Source organism: Microtus pennsylvanicus, chromosome 3, assembly GCF_037038515.1.
Source record: "Microtus pennsylvanicus isolate mMicPen1 chromosome 3, mMicPen1.hap1, whole genome shotgun sequence".
Lineage (NCBI taxonomy): Eukaryota > Metazoa > Chordata > Mammalia > Rodentia > Cricetidae > Microtus > Microtus pennsylvanicus.
The window spans coordinates 72,450,814-72,472,013 of record NC_134581.1 but is presented as its reverse complement, the minus strand read 5'-3'; the positions used below and the strand labels follow the sequence as shown (position 1 = coordinate 72,472,013).

The following is a 21,200-nucleotide window of genomic DNA, read 5'->3' as shown; positions in this document are numbered from 1 at the left end:
AGTGGCCGTCTCCTATCATAAGGCTTTGCATGTGACAAGAGGGTCCTATCAAAATGGCTAGAGCACTGGCCTAGATTACCATGTGGGTCAACAGGGGAAGAACATTTGCAGGTATCTGTGTCAAGGGTCACTCCTGAGATAAGTCAAGCATCCTGGGCCTAGAGACATCCTCCAGGTAAGTCTGGGTAGAGAGCGGGGAGCTTTCGCTGAGGAGAAGGAGTCCTCCATGTTGATGAGCTTACAGAAGTCTGCCAGGCTATGCAGACTGCACCCTCTGATCAGCAGGGCCTTCCAACGCTGCCAGGCTATGCAGACTGCACCCCCTGATCAGCAGGGCCTTCCAACGCTGCCAGGCTATGCAGACTGCACCCCCTGATCAGCAGAGCCTTCCAACACTGCCAGGCTATGCAGACTGCACCCTCTGATCAGTAGTAGGGCCTTCCAACGCTGCCAGGCTATGCAGACTGCACCCTCTGATCAGCAGGGCCTTCCAACGCTGGTGTCTCCAAGACTGGTGTCTGGGATCTGAGTGGGACCTCCAGAAATGTTGTGGAGTATTCACCAGCGAAGCCTGCTCAGACATGGGTTTAAGCCAATAGAAAGCCTTTACTAGCGGACCAGCAACTACACTGTGTGTTCAGGATCCCAGTGTAGCATGGAACTATTCTCAGGTGAGATTTTAAGCATAAAAACCCTGAGTTAGCATACTTCAATTAACAAGAACAGATAGCCAGAAGCAGAATCACAGAAGCTCAAATGCAAGGTTAGTACATTTTGAGACTTTCCTAGAACTATGGACCTTGACGGATTAGGTCTTTGTTTTGGCTAGTAGTGCTATCTACCTGCTGAGTTTTATAGCCTGGATGGCACTTTTGATACCTCTAGGTCCTGATCAACCTTTCTACTTAGTTTTTAAAGTTTTGATCTCTCATGATAAAGGCTGATGTATGTATGGCCGATACTGGCTCCAACTAGGCCTGAAATGAGGGCAGGCCAAGCTCTTTTATAATAGTACAGGATCCATATTAAAATGTACTTTTCTCCCTCTTCCCCTTTATATGGGTATAAAGCAGAATCTGGAGCAGAATGTGTGCTAAGATGCATAAAAGGGGGTTCTCGGTTGGAAAGCATCAGACAGGCACATTTAGTCCACCCATTAGTACATACCCACCAAGTAATCTCAGAGGCCCAGTAATATTGCTCTTGCCCAGATGAGTTAACCCATAAGCAGAATAGCAGGCATCAGAATAAGGGTAAGTGCCTAGGGTAAAGGTTTTGGATGTTAGACAAGTTTCAGCCCCTTGTATGTCCTTAGTCACAGTGAGTTTCATCAGTCAATGGGCTGACAGCCTGGTTTGTTTCTATCCCTATGTAGTACAGGGGCTGAGGGGTTAAGCATAACCAGAAGTCCTGGCCAACTTCGGGCTGGGAATGATTAACTAAGTGGTGAACCTTGTCAAGAGTGAAAAACAGGAGTCGGGATCCCTCAGCTTCCAGGATATCAAGAGGTAGTTAACTAGTTATTAGGTGTGTTAAGTACTTCGGAGGGAAAAGTTGGTCGAGATCTTAGCATGGGTTGGATCTCGAGGGCTGGTTTAAATCTACCCCTAGGTACCCTTCCTGTGATACAGAGTCTGATTCCCCGGGTTTTTCCTGTTTCCTCTGGCCAGAATTATTTTTAAAAAATTTTCCAGGAAGCCTCTGTTTCACAACCCCAGTTTTTGCAATGGAAATTCCCTTGTTCTTGGCAACCAGGAGGGCCGGCTGCAAGGAATGCAGAAAATTGCAAACTTTGTATTTTTATCTCAAAAAAAATCAATTCTCATATCTTTCCTTTTTCCAGTACTACCGGACATTTAAAGTGGGCATCAGTGAGCAAAGATCAAGATGGAATATAGATTGTTGGTCTGTAGTTATGCTAACTATAATTTCCCTGTCTTCCTCAGTTCCCAGGTCCAGGCTTGAGGGTGGTGGGGATTGAACCATGATCCTATTATATTTATATCCGCAGGGTAAAACATAGGCTCAGCAGGAGGCATAAGGGCAGGAAGTGGAAGGGTCCAGGGCACGATAAAACATTAATTTTAATGTTCAGAGACAGTCCATTTGGCAGTGGTAACCGTAGCTCCTGCCTTATTGACTTGGGTGTGATGACTCCATGGTGTGATGCCAGTTACCTTCATGGCTCTAGGAGTGGAGAGAGTCACTATGTAGGGTCCTTTCCAAGTTGGTTCCAGCACCATTTTGACCACCTGCTTGACCCAGACAGTATTACCAAACTCAAACAAGAGCAAACCAGTTGTAGATTCAGAGGTCAGCTGTTTCTCTCAGCTAGTCTGATGGACTGGAGCATCTGTAGTGACTTGAGAAAGGAATGGTTAAAGAGTTCTACCAACTTCTGGGTTCTGAGCTTGGGAAGCAGTGGTGGTGATCTTCCAGAATATCCTCATAGAGGGTAAATCCCTGCCTATACAGGGTGTAGGGGGCAGCAGGCCCGAAGTAAAACAAGGGGGAGGAGGTCTATCTCACCGTGGTTCATCAGACTCTAATGAGTTTTAGTAAAGTCCGTTCTAACCCATTCTTTCTACCTGCCTAATGCACAATAAAGTTTTCAATCTATGTCTAAGTTTTATGTATTAATTAAGAGGTCTTGGCTATGAAAGCCAGGCCCTTGTTGGACCCCATTGCTAAGGGAAGGGGCACAATTCAGGGGACCAGTTCCTGGTAAAGCTTTTAAGCTAATATATGAGCAGTTTCAGTCTGGGTGGGGAACGTTCCTACCCACCAGAAATGGTATCTATGAAAACAGCAAGTACTTGTATCTTTTCCTGGCAGGCTGAATCTTGAAGTCAGTTTCCCAGAGTTCACTGGGGTGTTGACCTCTCATACAAACCCCTTTCTGGATAGAGGCTCTCTGTTTTGAATTTACTGGAGCACAAACCTGGCATCTGGCTAAGACATCCCATGCCACACTCTCCAATCTAGGTATAACATACCTTGGTCCGAGCAACTCAGAAAGTTTTGTGGACCCCAGAGGAGTATCCTGGTGAAGGTCAGTTACCAGAGTCCTGCCCGTTATTTCTAGGAGAATGATCTTTCCCTTGGTGTCCTCCATCAACTTGTGAGTTCCAGCTGTTCCCACACACACACACCTTTTTTCATCCTCTATTTCCTCTTAGTTGTACTATGGAGTCTCAGGCAACACCTTGTCAGGATGTGCCCTCAGACTATCAATAGGCCCCGCTGGTCTTAGGGTCATCAGTCAGATAGCCAGGTCAGTGGTCGGGTTACTTCTTGCTTCGGGGAGTATCTTTTTGATGTTCTCAGCAGTGGAAGATAGCAATTCACAGAGGAAGCAAAACATCCTCTAAGAGGGCCGAGATTATCTCTGTCTTTAATGCTCTTTCCCTTGGTAATGAGAAGCCCTCTTTCTCTATAGAATATGCTGTGGACTGCGCAGTAGTAAATGCATAGAGACTGCTCGTGTGTACAGTGGTGGACTTTTTCTTTTCCCCCGGCTGAGAGCCTGGGTCAGGGCGATCAGTTCTGCTCCTTGGATGGACATACATATGACCTGGTCCCCAGTCCTTTCAGCTGAAGTAACTACTGCAGCTCCTGCATCCCTGGTTTTACCTTTCCTCTTGTGACAGTCGTGGATAAGCCCCTGCTGGTTGTCATTATGCCAGAGGGCAGCAGAATTGACAGGGGTGGGTATCTCAAACTGGACTTAAGGATGGTCCAAAAGTAGAGCCTGATTCTGGGTTACGTACAGCCAGCATTCTGGTATTCCTCAGAGGAGGGTCTCTGGCCAGGGGCTGTAAGTATAAGGTCATGAGGTCTAAGCACAATAGCAGGAAGTGCTGGAAGTAGAAGATCCTAACCCAGAGTTAACTGCTTGTTCGTTTCGCTAAACTAGCAGCAGCCACCCCAGCTCTTAGGCAGGTGGGCTCTCCTATGGGGGCCTAATCATTTGAACAGGTATGCCACAGTGTGTGTCCATGGCTCCAAAGTTTGGGTTAAAAATCCTATTGTCTTTTGTTTTGTGGATGAAAAGTTTTGAGACATCTGGGTAGGAAGCAGAACTGCTTTTAAAGCCTCTAATAACCTTTGTTTAGTCTCAGTCTAGATTAGGGACTCAGTACCCATACACCACACCCATATACACTGTGTGCTGTGTATACAGGCAGGCCTTGTTGTTTCTATAAACTCTGGAATCCAGAGCCAGCAATACCTCGCCACATCTAGGAATTCTCGAACCTGTCTCTTGGTCTTCGGAGTTGGGACCTGAAGGATAGCAGCAATTGTACAGTGAGACAGGTTCCTTTTGTCTCCGCTCAGCTGGTAGCCTCTGATGTACAATGCTGGGCTGTCATAGCCAATATCCTCCAGGACATTCTTGCAATGGTCCCTCATTGGCCTTCTTATAAGTTATTTTAGTTTTGAGGATTAGGAGGTCATCTCCATAAAGTAAGAGTGTGGTCCCAGGAAACTTCTGATGGAAGAGCAAGAAGTCAACATTTGGTGTCTCATCACACATGATTGGAGAATTCTTAAATCATTGAGGCAACCTGGTCCTGGAATGTTGCCTGCTGAAACCTCCCTCTGGGTCTGTTCATTTCGAAGCAAAGATGGGTTGACTCACCTATGCCAATGGGAGGCTGAAGAATGCATCTTTCATGTCCAAGACAGTGTACACCTGTTTCTCTGGAAGAATCAGACTCTTGAGAATCAGAGGTCCCAAGTTTCTTCACAGGCAGAAGATGTGTATTCCGGGATGACTGGCCAGGCACCAGCTTGCCCATCTCTCCAAGCCAGGGAATATGGATTGCAATATTCCTTTTTGTTTCCAGGGTCATGGGTATTGTTTGATCGGGATGGGGGAACTGGATAGTTGAACAATTATAGAGACTGGGTGTTGGACGAGTCTCACACACATGTGGTACACTGACATACATGCAGACAAAACCCCCGAGTACATACAGATTAAAAAAATAAAATAAAAAAAGAGACTTGAAATACCACCCATGCTTGTAAATCCTTTGATATTATTATGAGCATAATACCTGCTTGCTGATGGGACACTGATGTGTGACCAAATAAGAACCTCGGTTGTTTAAAGTGTTAATTGCTGTACTTTGCTATAGTTGAGTTTGGCTGTAATTCTCTATATTTTACTTTATATGTTTGAAAATGTCATTTATGAAAGAGGTCCCTAGGCTCCATTAGACAACCAAAGTGGGCCCTGTTTTGGAACACATAAGACTAAGGACCTTTATGCTCCAAGATACCCCCATCATATTGTACAATCAAAATGAGGCTGCTGCTGAAGCCAGTGTGCCATAGCTTAACACAAAGAAAGGCTGTAAGAGACATGCTACCCTAGTTATATCACTTCAGAGAACGAATATTTTGGCTATGCACAAACACGCTAGAGACCAGGAATTTTAGTGTGACTGGGATGCCACATGCCAGACCTAAGTTTGTGTCACTGGTCATAGGAGAGACAACATCTCCAGTCTGCACATGGGTGCTATAGTGACTGAGGAGGACCAGACTCTAGGAGCAGAGTCAAGAAGAAAGATCATGTTTCTGATAGGTGACATCATTCACAAGGACAGGGGGAGGAACTGGCAGGCAGTGACAACAGAGAATTGGCTAACCGGACAGGCTGATCTTGGCGATTCCTGTGAGCAGGGTAAACTCCGATCTGTTTAGTTCTGGGTTGTAAATGTAGCCACAGTGGAAGGGTCTCAGCCTAGAGGCAATGTATACAGTGTTTCTTATTGGTTAGCATACCGCAGGTTAAGCAATGTATACAGTGTTTCTTATTGGTTAGCATACCGCAGGTTAAGCACACCTCTTGCCCTTGTGCATCTCCATTGGAGACAGCCTGGAGACATTTGAATAGGAAAAACTCAATCTGAGGTGTAGGAGCTAGTGAGGTATCTCGTAGGAATACCTGAGATCGCCCAGCTCTAAGCCTCTAAAGAAGAACTGTGGTGAGGAATCTGCTCTGGAATGTCCGTTGACATCATCGAGGAACGTCACAAAGGAGCATCCTGCAGCATACACTGGCAAAGTATGCTCGTGAGATGAAAGGGAGCTCAGAGGGAAGAAAACCCAGTATTTAAGCTCAATATTGAACAAAGTTTTCCGGATTTACCGTAGAGCACGGTGGGTTCTGGAAAATGTCCATCCAGGTGGGATGAAAGCAAGAGGCTATGGACAATGGTGGGGACACACAGAAGAAGAAGGCATATTCCAGGGCTGACGGGGATGTGGTGTTCCTGCTTCTGGCATCTAACGTTCATAAACAGTTTCTTCATCGGCCTTGTTGACATACTTCATCTTCTGGACACATATGGGATAAATATTTGATATTTATTTTTACATTCACAAATAAGCAAAATAAGCAGAAATTTAATGAAACACTGGTTGGAAATCTAGAAGTCATAAAAATGCAATGATTTTTTTTTCAGGATTGGTAAAATTCCGTCTGTGTTCACTACTTTCTAGGTAGAAGAGCACAGGTCAGAACAGATACTGGTAACTCAAGCATTATGAAATTCATCCAATCGGGCATGATGGCACATGCCTTCAATCCCAGCACTTGGAAGGCAGAGGCAGGTGGATCTCTGAGTTTGAGGCCATCATGGTCTAAAAGTGAGTTAGTTCCAGGACAGCCAGGGCTATTACACAGAGAAACCCTGTCTTGAAAAACAAAAAACAAAACAAACCAAACCAAAAAACTCACCTAAAAGTTAGAAAATCTGGGTAAGTCTTAGGGTAGAGAGGCCTTTGAATGACATGTTGCCTTACTAGACATGCTTTCTTAGAAAGCACAAATTTAAGTAGGTAGAAATTTTTGGAAGTTGCTTTTTAGAAGTTTTTGGAAGTTGCTTTTTTTTTTTTTTTTTGACTCATTCCACAAACATTATGCTTGCCAGTGACACAATGGGTACAATGCTTACAATGCGGAGACAGACCTGACTCCAAGGCTTTATTAATTGGCAGGTTCTGGTTCTCAGGAAGTAGTTTAATATCAAGTACAATGAATGACACAGATTAAATCAGCTGTGTTCTCTTTCCTTCCGAATCCATTCATTTCCTCTCCACAACATCCAGACACAGAATTCAATCCTTCTAGAAGTTCCTTCAAGCACCATGTTTTCATAATTGGCAAGTCACAGCTGGATAACTAGACAGTGATTTAGGATGAGCTGCAACTGACCATCACATCTTGCTTAAAACAGTTAGCTACCTCTAACGTGACTTTTTTTTCCTCTAGACTCTTGTTACTAAAGTCACAGTCTGTACCCCAAGAATCCAAGTTCAGCCACCCATCCTTGAGACATCAATGCAAATAGTCAAAAGAATAGCAATAAGCAGCAGAGGGAGATGCAGAGATATTAAAAAGAGGGGCAGAGACATCCAGTGACAGCACAGATATCTATCATCAAGGTCCTGAAGGATGCTAAAGTTAGAGTGTTATGGACCTGTATACTACAGTCAGGTCAAGGTGTGGCCCTGCCCACCGTTGACACGTCGTCGTTGTTGCTGTAAGACTGTGTCTTTTTTAGAGAGAAGAGTCCTCTGCTCCTACTGTCCCAGGCTTTTCTTCTCATGGCATAAGAATTTCCAATTTCTGAAGGTCTGTTTTCCTAGTCTGATAGCTAAAGTTTCTCTTTAGAATATAATCATTTCTTCCAAGTCAATTATCTTTGGATTTCTGCATGAGTATTACCTGGTTTTGCTCTGTACCAATAAGATGCAAACGGAATCTGTTTAGAACCTATCAGGTTAAGTCACCCATCCAAAATTGTCAGTCAGCCCAAAAAATATTAATAAGAAACAGAGAGGGGGCAATGTGCACATTGCATCTGGCGAGTATTGTTTCCATGCTCCATGAAATGGACGTGATCAGAAGGAGCGGGTAGCTGTTACTATCAGTTAGTTCCCTCTGCATCCATGCTTTACCCCCTCAACACCCCCTCCTGCCTCCTCTCCTTGAAAGGAAAGGAAAATTCCTCAAGCAATACATAACCTTGCTGAATTTGTCTTTTATACAGAGTAATTCAGACTCCTTCCCCCAAAAGAATTCCCACTTCATGATTCATACTTGGTGCTCAGCAAAACAAGAATCACGACAGATCAACTTTGTTTAAAGGTATTTTGTAGATTACTTTTGTAACATAAGCATAATCTTAGGGTCCCATCAGTTAGCTTCTGTTTCACCTCTCCCCGCACCCTGCCTGCTGCAAAGAACCTGCTGGCTGATTAATTCTTCTGCTTCTCATTGAGACTATGGTGAGGGAATGTGGGGTGTTTCCGTAGAAGACAAACAGGGAGAGTGCATACAGTGAGCCTCTGGCTTCCATTCCAGGAGTGCGGAGAAGTCTGAGTAAGAAACAATCAGTAGGGGAGACAAAGGAGTTGTTCATTAAGACAGAAGGAAAAAGAAGGCAGTTGGTGGCAGATGGTCAAGTCTCAAAAACGCAAGTCACAGGGAAACAGTAAGTGTAAACGGACTCCCTCCTCACCTCGATGTCTTCTCTTGTGCTCTTTCCTAGGGTACTGACCATGTTCTCAAACGTACTGCATCAGAAAATGCTGCTAACATTCATGTCAGTTTTAATAATTATCTGGATGATTTTTGAAATTTCTCAAAATCCCACAAAGGTAGGAACGCAGTCTCCCACTTTGACCAGAAACTGCTACCTGTGTGAGCTCACTCCTCAGATCCTTTCATTAAGTCTCTCGTTCCCACTCAGCTCCCTTCTCCTCAGATCTATTCATGGGGTGTCAGAGGGAGACGACACTGCCTGTCACTACTTCTTCACTTTTTGTTCATCCTTAGTGCCTTTTAACCTGTCTTGTCCCTCCTTCAGGCACCCGAAATGGCTCTTGCTAAGGCCACCAACTGCCATATCACTAAATAACGACTTGGCACTAAATCTGAGGGTGTATGCTTGGTTTTCTAAGCCCAGCCTGCTACTGCCTTTATCCATGTGATAGCTATTTTAGTATTTTAATGCCTTATAGTTTTTCGATATTAAGCGATAAGTAGGAAAGGCTTACCACTGAAAGTTTATTTAGGAATTCAGCCATGTTTTGTCGTGGTTTTCTTGTAGCATTCCTGCACTGAAATATCAGGTACATGTAATCCCATCACTCAGGAGACAGAAACAGGAGGACTGTGAGTTTGAGGCCACCCTAAACTGTATAACAAAATCCTTGTCGCAAAAATAAAAAACATTGACAACTGCAATTCCAATCAGATAAGTTAAAGCACAATGAGGATTTTGTCTTTAATTCATTAAAACATAAATTATATTGATATATTTTTCCCTTCTGGATCCATGTTTATACACATTTATATAAACATTATATATAAACATTATATATATACATATATATATGTATATATATATAGTATTTTGGAGAGAAAGAATTTAAAAGCCATGTTCACGGGTAGGAAAAGTCTTCACCTTCCCTATATTGTACTAATCAAGTTATAGAATAAAATGTATCATAAAACCAACTGGACAGTTTTCTTCATTATGTACGTTAGCAATAACTGCACCAGTGGAGAAGCATCCAGCCATCTGTCCAGTGGAGGAGCAGCAAAGAGCAGTGACTGACTGCAAGGTGCATAGGCTAGGGAAGAGCGAGCTCACCTCTGTCAGCCTCTTACTCCCTGAGCTCTTGTTTCCAAATTAACATTCCTGGAAAACTCCTTGTGAGTGAAAATGGCTGGGAGTCGGTGGGTGTTCACAGAGCTTTACACGTCTTGTCGTTTCAGCTTCAGGCCGTTCTGAATGCAAGCTTCTCCTTCCATTCCTGGAACACCTCCATGAAGTCCTCGTGTCGGGAAATGCCAGCGAATCAGTCAAGGTTACCAACAGAGATGAAGCTGAGAGAGGAGAGCCCTAAAATGACGGCACCGGTCAAGTCACCGACAAAGAAAGAGCTGAGAATCAGGGCGATCCTGGAGAAGCTAGATCAGCAGATCCCTCCCAGACCCTTCACCCACCTCAACACCACCACCAGCGCCACACACAGCACAGCCACCATCCTCAACCCTCGAGACACATACTGCACGGGGGACAAACTGGATGTGCTGCTGGAAGCTAGGGACTACCTGGGACGCAGGAAGGAGTATGGAGGGGACTTCCTGAGGGCCAGGATATCCTCCCCAGCCCTGAAGGCAGGAGCTTCTGGAAAGGTGACAGACTTCAACAATGGCACCTACCTGGTCAGCTTCACTCTGTTCTGGGAGGGTCAGGTGGCCCTGTCTATCCTGCTCATCCATCCCAGTGAAGGGGTGTCAGCCCTCTGGAGGGCCCGGAACCAAGGCTATGATAGAATTGCCTTCAAGGGTAAATTTGTTAATGGCACCTCCCAGGTCTTAGTTAAATGTGGCCTGACCCTAAACTCAAGCACTGAACTCTGCAAATACCTGTACAGTGGCGGTGAAGAAGTCTTCTACTGTCTGAAGCCTCAACACATGCCCTGTGAGGCTCTGACCCATGTGTGCACCAATCAGCAAGGTGTTTCTTTTCTTACTGACAAAGAGAAAGATCTTTTCCAGAAGTGAGTATATTCTCAGTACAATGAGAGGTTCCCCCAGGCAGAGCTATCCTGCCCACCTCAATACTGAGCAAGACCTAAGATGCTTCCATCACTCAGGATTCTGGTAAGACCTATGTTGTCTTTACTGGGCCCCCTATTCAGCCACAGTTTTCCTTCCTATTGCTGTGCTCAGTAAAAGGGACTGCCCAATAAAAGGGAACCAAATGAAGTTTATTCTCCGCTACAACCAGCAATGACCTGTTCGATCGTGTTATTTTACTACAGAGCTGGGTTTAACAAAATATCTTCCATATGAAACTGTTCTGCTGTGACTCATAGTTGTCCCACCTCCCCCCAAATGATGCCTTGATAGCGTCATGATCCTCCACCTCCTTCATCTCATCTCGTACAGTTTGCTTCTTTAAATCTTTTGTTCATCCATTTATCTCCGTGTCTTGTGTTACCATGCCAGTTCAGATTGCTCTGTAGATAACTCATCTCACCTCCCCTAGTGTGACAGCTAGCGGGTGGGACTCTCTTGCCTTTCTCAGCCTCCCTCTCTCCCTCCCTCCCTCCTTCCTTCCCTCCCTCCCTCCCTCCCTCCCACTTTTCCTCCTTTGCATACCATAGCAGACTTTTTCATTTATTCGGCCAACGTAGTCTCCCTTTGTTCACAAACAGACACTTAACTTCCTGACCTCCTTGCTCTCCATGGAGGTGGAACATGCCTCATTGCTGAAAATAAACAATCGTGGTTTCTTCTTGAAGACTTGCGAAGGTGACTGTCGCTGCACCCCTCAGAACAGTGGCACCAAGCCCTGAGCCACCCTTTCAGCTGGAATCCTTTTCTGTTTCCATTTAGGCAAAATCTACAGCCTCCCCACATGGTTCTTCTCCCCTACTGCAGCCTACTTTGCAGCAGGCACACACACACACGTGCATGTGCACATTTCTTTTTCCTTTGCTTTGCAATAAAGTAAAATGCTTGTTTCTCAGCTACTCCTTTCCTAGTTTTCAAAGTCAAGTTTAGAATCTTTTCTCCTTAAGCTTTCAAACACAAATGATTGGTGGAAGTAAGAGTAAACACCAAATATGGAAAAATTACACACTGCAGAATCTTGCCTAGGCATCCAAACGAGCTCTTGGTATGTAGTCCCCCGCACCCCTTCTGAGTGAGTGAGAACCCAGCTGGGTTTCTATTCCTTTGCTTTATTTCTGATTATGCAACTCACTCATCTTTTCCTACCCACTAACTACCCTGTGTCTACAGCAGGCAACTAATTCAAGCACCATACTGAACTCTACTTTCTACCAATTGTTGAGATAGGAATTAAGGATGCAGAGAGGTCGAAAAGATGGCCTACCTTCCTTCAGATGACTTTCACCTGTCATAAAACAAGTCTTTTGGCTTAAAAAATAAATTCAAAGTGAACTAGCAGAAAACATGACTAAAAGTAGAAGCAGGGGCTGCAATAAGAGGTCTGTGTGGTACCAGAAGGACTCCAGACTCCTCAGTAAATGACGGGAGAGCGATTGACTTTCAATGAGAGCACGTGAGCGTCTGCAGGGAGAAGATGCTGTGTCCGTCATATTGAAAAATTTAGGTGATCTTAAGCTGACACAAGGAGGCTCATTGTGATTGAAGGACAAGATTATATGAGCTTGAGTAGCTGATGCGGAAGCAAATCTTTAAAAATGCGGATTTTGTGGTTATTTTAAAAATCTAAAGCTTCTAGACATACACTGACTGCGTGTGGCAAATAACTCCAGTGCTCACCAGGAACTCTCGGCAGGGTAGAAAGTCTTCCCAAATCCTAATTCATTATTCTGAAATAATAGTTTCAGTCATATTATCAGAAGTTCAAAACGGACGCTTGCTTCCCTAACAAGCAGGTGATCCATGTTGCCCGTGTGCTACAACAGACAACAGGCTAATTTGTCATTTTGTTTTTTTCAAGGTCCAACATAGGAGTTGAAATGATGAAGAACCCTAAGTTTATTAGTGTCTCTCGATGCAACAGTAAGTCTCTTCTACCCTGTGGTCGCTGCTTCTGTTTCCTTTCTAGTTTCTTGGTTTTTTCAGATAGGGTCTAACTGTATAGACCAGGCTAACCTCAAACTCACAAAGATCTGCCTGCCTCTGCCTTCTGCGTGCTAAGGGTAGAGGCATGCTCCACCATACCCAGCGGTAGGTACTTCTTGAAGTTTGTCTCTTGCAGGGGAAAAGTTTTTCAGTATTAATTGTAATTTTCTAGATTACAATTCCTAATAAGTATCTATGATACTTAACAGGCTGGATGTTGCAGATCGAAACCAATTCAAATAAGTTATTTAATATTCTTTTGATAACTTACATTGCCTCTGCCTAGATTCATCCGAGTATTTCAAATATCAATCCTAGCCATTCATACTTTCACCTAGGAAGTCATATCCTAATGCCCTAGCTACTGTGCAGATGTCTTTGGTGGATAATGGTAGCTTCAGCATTGTAGGTTTAGCTTCTTATATGGGCCATCTCTCCAGCCCATGTAGATTTAGTTCCTAAATCTCCATTAGCATTGTCTCTAACATCTAGCTGTACCACTTACCAATTTTATATGGTATTTGGATCGTATTAAATGTTCAATGGCAAAACAAAGCAACATGACATAGGAAAGAATATTGACACTGCCTAAATCTCCAGAGCAACTTCCCCCAAAGCCAACTTTAGCTTATCAATAACACCCATATACTTGGCAACATGTCAGGATTTATTGCCAATATTCATTCATTTGTTCAGCATATACTTATTGAGGGTCTGGTGGATAATGAGGCACTGTGGGAAGATGGAGAAAAAATAAAGGCTTAGAAAGCTGGTCTTATAAAAACCGTTCAGTCTACTGACTCTGTGAAGAAGCCATATGCAGAGCTCCCTTTCCAATGAGCATTTGGCTTGCCCCAGAATGATACCTGCAGTCAGGAAATGAGGGAAAAATAGAAAAATAGATCTCATTAAGCCCATAGGGGAATTGACAGATGTAAGTAATAATCATGCACGGAGTCGGTTACATTTGAGTAACTCAGATTGTCTCTGTAGCTGTTAATTGAGATGTAGGAAGAGGACCACCCTGCGATGCTCTCTAACAAAGCGCTCTTCGTCAGAGTGGCTGAGATTCACTACGTCATCCTGCACTTTCCCACCAATGGCTTTCGATCAGATAAACTCTAGTGATGGGCGAAATTGTCGTGAGTAACTTTAATAGGCCAGTCTGGTAGACATAGTGGAGACTATAACCAAGGATAAGGCTAGAAAACAGCAAGGCTCTAAACCGCTGTCATCCTTAAACATCATATTAGAGAGTTTGGTGGCATTTCTCAGAGTTTTAAAGCCACGGTCCAAACAAGGAAGAAAGTGCTTCAAAGAGTGATGCTCGTTCACAACAGAAGAACTGAGTGTGACCTAGAGGAGGATCCTTATAGGTGTCACCAAGGGACATGATGTATGAAATAAAAGAAAATGTGCGGCTTCCAGATAGAATGACTTCACATTGAAAGGACGGCGGTTTCTCTGCATTTGCTTCTTACCGCCACTGTGACCAGTGCTGTAAAATGAGGGGAAGACATACTGTTTCAGCTTGATGTTTCAGGTGCTTAACATCAGTCTCCCTGTTGTAGGGTTTCTATTGCTGGGAAGAGGCACCATGACCATGGCAACTCTTATCAAGGAAAACATTTAATTGGGTGTGGCTTATAGTTCAGAGGTTTAGTGCATTGTTGTCATGGTGGGACGTGGTGGCATGCAGGCAGACATGGTGCCTGAGAAGGAGCTGCGAGTTCTACATCTTGCACATATGAGACCTCAAAGCCTGACCCACAGTGACACTCTTCCTCCAACAAAGCCACACCTCCTAATAGTGCCACTCCCTGTGGACCAAGCATTCAAACACATGAGTCTCTGGGGGCCATTCCATTCAAACCACCACACTTAACTGCCCTCAGTCAAGGCACAGCTGACTGCATTGTCTTCCTGGCTCAAAAGAAGAGTGTTGTTACACCTTCTGCAGTTTCTAGAGGCTGCCCACATCCCTTGTAGCCTACCCTCAGTCTTCAGAGCCACAACCATGTCAAATATTCATGCTCTCTTGTCCATCCTGCTGCCTCCATCTTCAACTGATGAGCTGGGGTTGGCCTTTCACCCAGATAACAGAACCATCTCCATCACAAGCCCAAATACTCAGTTATATCTAGAAAATTTCTTCTGCCATAGAAAGCAACAAAGTCCAAGTTTGAAGATTTGGGGGGGGGGGGTAGACATACACACAGACAGAATATTGTATACATAATAAATAAATGAATGAATGAATAAATAAATAAATATTTTTAAAAAGAAATTATGCTTAAAAAAGAAAAAAAACAATGCCCCCAAGGGGTGGCACACACCTTTAATCCCAGCACTCAGGAGGCAGAGGCAGGAGGATTTCTGTAAGCTCGAGGACAGCCTGGTCTACAGGGTGAGTTCCAGGACAGCCAGGGCTACATAGAGAAACCCCATCTTGAAAACCAAAGTCAGACAGTGGTGGCGCACACCTTTAATTCCAGCACTTGGGAGGTAGAGACAAGCAGATCTTAGTGAGTTCAAGGCCAGCCTGATCTACAAAGCAAGTTCCAGAACAACCAGGATTGTTACACAGAGAAACCCTGTCTTGAAAAACAAAAACAAAACAAATAAAAACCAAAACATAAAAAGAAAAAGAAAAAAGAAAGAAAACAATGCCCTGGCATACAAGTTTATACATGATATGTTTTAGAGAAAAATTGCAGGGTCTGTCTGTTTATAGTGGGTTATCATCCAAATAAATTTATAGATTATCTAATCAGTTAATTCTCAAAGCAGAAAATATTTAGTGATGATGGGCCGGAAGGTTTTATACTCAGTGTTCGACTGTTCACTGTACCATGCTGCCAAGTCTTCTAGAAGCCCAACTGTGTCACAGCAAAATGGAAACATAATTAATGGAATTGAAGGAAATACCACTTGGCAACTAAATTACTAGAATTTGAGGGTTTATTCTAGGCGTATTTTCTAATTCTGTCACCAGCACCATGTTGTTACTTTGTCCATAGGTTACAAATAACAGCTGCCCCTGGGGCATTGGTTTCAGGACCCACTTTGGATACCTAAATATGTAGATGTTCAAATTCCTTACATAAAATGGCCTATCATTTGCATATAACCTTATAACCTCTGCACAACTTCTTACGGACTTTAGAGTACTCTAGAGTATTCCTAATACCTGCTGGAGGGCAAATGCTGAGTAAGTAATTATAATTCAATGCTACGGAGAAAGCACTGATGAGGAAGAAAAGTATTTACGTGTTCAGTACAGAAGAATGTTTTTCCTGAATACCTTTCATGCATGATTCTTTTGGTTCATGGATACAGCACCTATGGATACAGTAGGCCAAGCAGGGGCCAGCAAGATGGCTTAGCAGGGAAAGACATTTGTCACCAACCCTAGCCACAGGACTTTGATCCCTAGGACCAATACAATAGAAGGAAAGAATTGACCCATGCATGTTGTCCACTGACCTCTAGAGGCATAGTACATCATGGCACACACGCACACACACACACACGTGTGTGTGTGTGTATCATACATATCGTGTGTGTGTGTGTGTGTGTGTGTGTATCATACATATCGTGTGTGTGTGTATGTGTGTGTGTGTGTGTATCATACATATCGTGTGTGTGTGTGTGTGTGTGTGTGTGTGTGTGTGTGTGTGTGTGTGTGTAGTATACCAGCATGGAGAGAATGGCAAAAAAAGCATGATGTAAACAGCCATGCTCCGTTATGATAAAACTCCAGGTGCCCTGCCTCCAGGATGCCCAGGAAGGCGGACCGTGACACAGCTGTCATGGAAGAGGGACTTGAGAAAGCAGCTCAGATTATTGTTAGTTTATGTCAGGTGCAACTCACCACTTTTAGCAAAGCCCTACTAAGACACCACTGGGCTGGGCATTTCATCCTAAAGGGCCTAAAGGGAATCCTACTACTCAGTTTGAGTATCAAGCCTTTGTCAATTAATCTCTGATGAAACAGAGGTAAGGGTAAGATCTGCTGGTCAGGATGCCAGCTGGCGGGCTACTGCAACACTGCTCAGGTTAGAGACACTGTCACCCAAGAGCCAATGGGAAAGACAAAAAAAGGAAAAATACCTCTCTGAGCTCGTGAGCAGATTTAGAAGAAAATGAACAGAGAAAAGTTGAGATGACCCAAAACCATTCAAAAGACTGAGCAAGGGAAGCAAAAGAATTTTCAGAGCACAGTATTTTTTTCACAGCTTGTTTGTAAGAATAAATAATTTTTGCTATATTTTTATTATTACAAAAAAATAAGAGGATCCTGGTACGGTGGTGCACATCTTTAATCCTAACACTCAAGAGCAAAGGCAGGTGGATCTCTGCGTTCAAAACTAGGCTGGTCTACAGAGTGAGCTCCAGGCCGGCCAAGGCAATGTAGTGAGACCCTGCCTGAACGAGAGAGAGAGAGAGAGAGAGAGAGAGAGAGAGAGAGAGAGAGAGAGAATTGGGATACCTAAACCATAACTAATAATCAAAAATAAAGTAACAGGGAAAAAAGTTTAAGTAGTTAGAAAAAGAAAAAGACAAAGAAAGTGGGAGGGGAACCAAGGGAGGAGACTGGCTGCTTGACTCATGCCATCAAAACCACTTTCCCCAATATCTGTTACCAGAGAGAGAAGAAAACGGGGGAAAGAAATGTCAGATCGGAACGGAGATTCCCACACCTAGTGGTTACACTTTTCAAGGAAGATGGGTAACAGCCCAGTGCAAGCAGAGTCTGCTGAACTCCAGTCAGATAAATGACTGCTTGAAAAGGAAACTCATTTACTTCCTGGGAGACTCGACGCTGCGCCAATGGATCGAATACTTGCCCAAAGTTGCGAAAAGTATGTAATTGTTTTGATATTCTTTCAGGAATCAAAGCACCTTACAGTGCTTTGAGGGTGGTCTCCCTCCTCTCTGCCAAGTTTTTTTTTAATCTTATTTTACCTTCTAGGTTTGAATCTTTAAATATATTTTTTAATCTACCACTCAAACATATTGCTCTTTTGACACTTATTCATCATCTTCTAGTGAAAGATCTTTTCTGTTTTCTTGTCAGAATTGAAGCCTTTTGATCTTCATGGGACTGGAATATATAAGAAACATGTGCTCCTGGATGCTGAAGGGCACACTCTGGTTGAATGGAAGAAGCACAGCCATCCTTTCATTACGGTCAATCTCTACTCTGTGATAGATGACGGTTATATTCCTCAGGAAATTGACCGCTTACTAGGTGACAAAGATACTGCCATCGCCATTACCCTGGGCCAGCACTTCAGACCCTTCCCCATGGAACTTTTCATTCGGAGAACCATCAGTATCCGAAACGCTATTGAACGACTCTTCCTCAGAGCCCCGGACACTAAAGTCATCATTAAGACAGAGAACATCAGAGAGATGTACATAGATACAGAGAAATTCGGAGACTTCCACGGTTATATTCAGTATCTAACCTTGAAGGACATTTTCAAAGACCTTCGTGTGGGTATCATTGATGCCTGGGACATGACCATAGCATGTCACAGTAATATTCTCCACCCGCCTGAGCAAGTGATTGGGAATCAGATTGCCATGTTTTTAAACTATATCTGCTAAAGCGCCATCCCTTGGAGCCGGTGTCCACTGGCCGTGCCGTGTGATTCATCAGTAAAGATTTATTCAGTTTAGGGTCTAAGAAAAATCAAATTTCAAAGAATCAGTCTTGGAATAGAGACGCAGCTCAGTTGAAAGGGTGCTTGCTTGGCATGCATGAAGCCCTGGGTTCTTCTTTCAGCACCACACAAGCAGGGCAATGTGGCACTTGCTTGTAATTCCAGCACTCAGGAGGACAGAAGTTCAAGGTTATCCTTAATTACCTAGTCAGGTGGAGGGGGCTGAGCTATGCGGAAAGCTTCCTTGATTAAAAACAGGAGTCATAATCTCGAAAGAATACAAACTTAAGAACAATGGCTATGGAAATGGGATATTAAGCCAAGAAAACTAGGCGTGAAGGACAATCCCAGAATACACTACGTTTATCTCTATGTCAATAAATAAGAGGGCACCAGATCTCATTTCAGGTGGTTGTGAACCAACATGTGGTTGCTGGGAATTGAACTCAGGACCTTTGGAAAAGTAGGCAGTGCTTTTAACCACTGAGCCATCTTTCTAGCTCAATATCTTTATTCTTTAAATATAGTTTGAGTCATGATTTCTGTTACTTTTGGCTGAACCAAGTAACAGGGCGAGTTAAAGGGAGAAGACATGACATTGCCATTATGTTCCAAGATTTAAAAAAAAAAATTACCTCTTTTTCTGCAAAAGAACAGAGAGTAAGTATTTTAAGTTTGGGAGACTATGCCATCTCTGCACTTCTGCCACCAAAGCACAAAACAAGACAAACATGTAAGCAAATACAAATGTTTGCGTTTAAAAAAAATAACCTAGTAATGAACACTAAAAATTGGTTTGGGTTGTGGGGTTTCAAGGCAGGGTTTCTCTGTGTAACAGTGTTGGTTGTCCTGAAACTCTCTTTATAGGCCAGGTTGGCCTCGAACTCACAGAGATCTGCCTGCCTCTGCCTTTCCCCAACTAATTTTTAAAAATCAGAAACCATTTTTAGACCACAAGAACTAAAATAAATAAACAAATTTATTGTGTGTGTGTGTGAAATCATTCTAAATTTTCCTAGGGAATTTAGGGACCCCCCAAAAAATCAGATATTGTTGAAAAATAATAGGGTTAAAAAAGTTCTTTTCCAAACATCAAGATTTGTTTTAAAGCTATCAAATCGTGAGAGTGACAGAATAGAAGGGCAGGGACAGCCCTGACATAGAGTCACTTACGTGTGATAAACAGGGTACTGATGAGCAACGAGGAAGATTGTTTTCTGACTTAGAAGTCCGGGTAAGATGCTGGGGAGAGACCTGTCAGTAAAGAGCTTGCTATGCAAGCGTAAGAACCTGAACTCAGAACCCACATCAAAAGCCAGACGCAGCAGTGCACATCTGCAACCCCAGTGCTAAAGAAGAAGAGACAGGGAGATCCCTGGAGTTCACTGGCCAGCCAACCTAACAAAATCAGTGATCTACAGAGAGACACTCCTACCTCAAAAAATAAGATGGAGAGAGATTGAGAAAGATACCTGATGTCGACTTCTAACCTCCACATGCACCCTCACACACATGTATGCACACACACACACACACACACACACACACATACACACCCTGCATGCATCCATAAATAAACTCCTAAAAATGAATAAATAAAAGTTCTGGGAAAGCAGGACATAAGAAAGTTTCCTACATTCTACTATTCTCCAGAAATAAAATAAATATCGGGGGGAGGGGGAATAAAGCTGTAATTATGAAAAACAAAGCAGGGAAGCCTACTCAACTCTGTCTCATCCCATGCGTGGCCAAGAGCTTCCTTTTTAAAAATACATAATTGTTCAAGAATCTAAGTTTCACCCCACTGCACATGGCAGCTATACAACCCCAGTCACTGTGACTTTCCACAGGACCCTGACAGCATCCAAACCATCTGCCTCACCCTGCCAAGCCACAGCAATGCCACATGTTGGTCCTGAAATCTTCAAGGACTGGCAAACACCAGTCGGCAGACGCACACAGGTCCTTGAACAACAAGAAACAATTCTCAGCTGGTTAAAGACTAAACAGTCCAGTGTCTCCGTGGCCTTAAAGCAGATTCTCTTAGCTTTGGTCCCCAAAAGGGAAAATACTGATTGGTTTGAGTATTAAATTCGGAACTGCTTATTAAAAAGAGCAAAACATAGCTGAAAGTGGTGGTGCATGCCTGTAATCCCAGCACTCAGGAGACAGAGGCAGGTGGATCTCTGTGAGCTCGAGGCCAGCCTGGTCTACAGAGTTCCAGGACAGCCAGAGCTACACAGAGATATCCTGTCTCAAGAAACCAAAAAGAAGGAGAGGAGGAGAAGGACACTAAACTGGAAAGGAAGAAGAGAGATTTGTAGATCACAGAATAGAGGACTTGCTTCCTATTTCCAGACTTTCAACATGAAATTCAGATTGTTAAATTGGTGTGCACAGCTTTAAAACAGTATATGGCCTCCAGAAAAACTACAAGCAACCAGAAGGTAAATGACAAGTGGGGCAGGAGGCCCTTGTAACTTATATCCTTAAAAAGAAGCAAATACACCTGCCATTTAGAGATCTCTTAAGAAGTAAAGAGAAATAGATCCAGAGAGAAAAATTAGCCATACAGTAAATGTGTGTTCATCCTGTATGTGTATAATTCAAAAATTAAAATGGCCTTTTTGCACAGAAAAAGAAATACATATTTTTTTTAAAAAAGGAATGCACATTAAAGTTGAGCTGAGAGATTTCTCATCTATCAGAGTGGCAGAAATCCAGATCTGAATATACGCTGTGCTGATGGGCCTGTGGAGAAGCTGGCGCTCTCAAGCATTGCTGATGAAAACAGAGAACGGCGTGGTGCCTGTGGAGGGAAATTTGGGAACGTGAAGAAAAATTACATATGTATTTGTTTACCTATTGGCCCA

At 43.4% G+C, this 21,200-nt stretch overlaps 1 protein-coding gene across 7 annotated transcripts in view; it reads left to right on the top strand.

Moving 5' to 3' along the window:
* LOC142846115 (NXPE family member 1-like) overlaps nucleotides 1–20,600 on the top strand; it is a 43,547-nt gene extending 22,947 nt beyond the window's left edge. For 4 of the 7 annotated variants that reach the window (XM_075966024.1, XM_075966021.1, XM_075966023.1 and 1 more), the window contains 6 exons: nucleotides 8,070–8,167; nucleotides 8,571–8,679; nucleotides 9,803–10,593; nucleotides 12,531–12,592; nucleotides 17,305–17,520; nucleotides 17,736–20,600. In XM_075966024.1, coding sequence (XP_075822139.1) covers nucleotides 8,581–8,679; nucleotides 9,803–10,593; nucleotides 12,531–12,592; nucleotides 17,305–17,520; nucleotides 17,736–18,271 — 1,704 coding nt within the window. In that variant the 5' untranslated portion in view covers nucleotides 8,070–8,167; nucleotides 8,571–8,580 and the 3' untranslated portion in view covers nucleotides 18,272–20,600. Of the gene's footprint in view, nucleotides 1–6,516; nucleotides 6,664–8,069; nucleotides 8,168–8,570; nucleotides 8,680–9,802; nucleotides 10,594–12,530; nucleotides 12,593–17,304; nucleotides 17,521–17,735 lie in introns of all 7 variants that reach the window. The other 3 variants (XM_075966026.1, XM_075966020.1, XM_075966025.1) reach the window with 2 other exon arrangements.
* The last annotated feature ends 600 nt before the right edge of the window (nucleotides 20,601–21,200 follow it).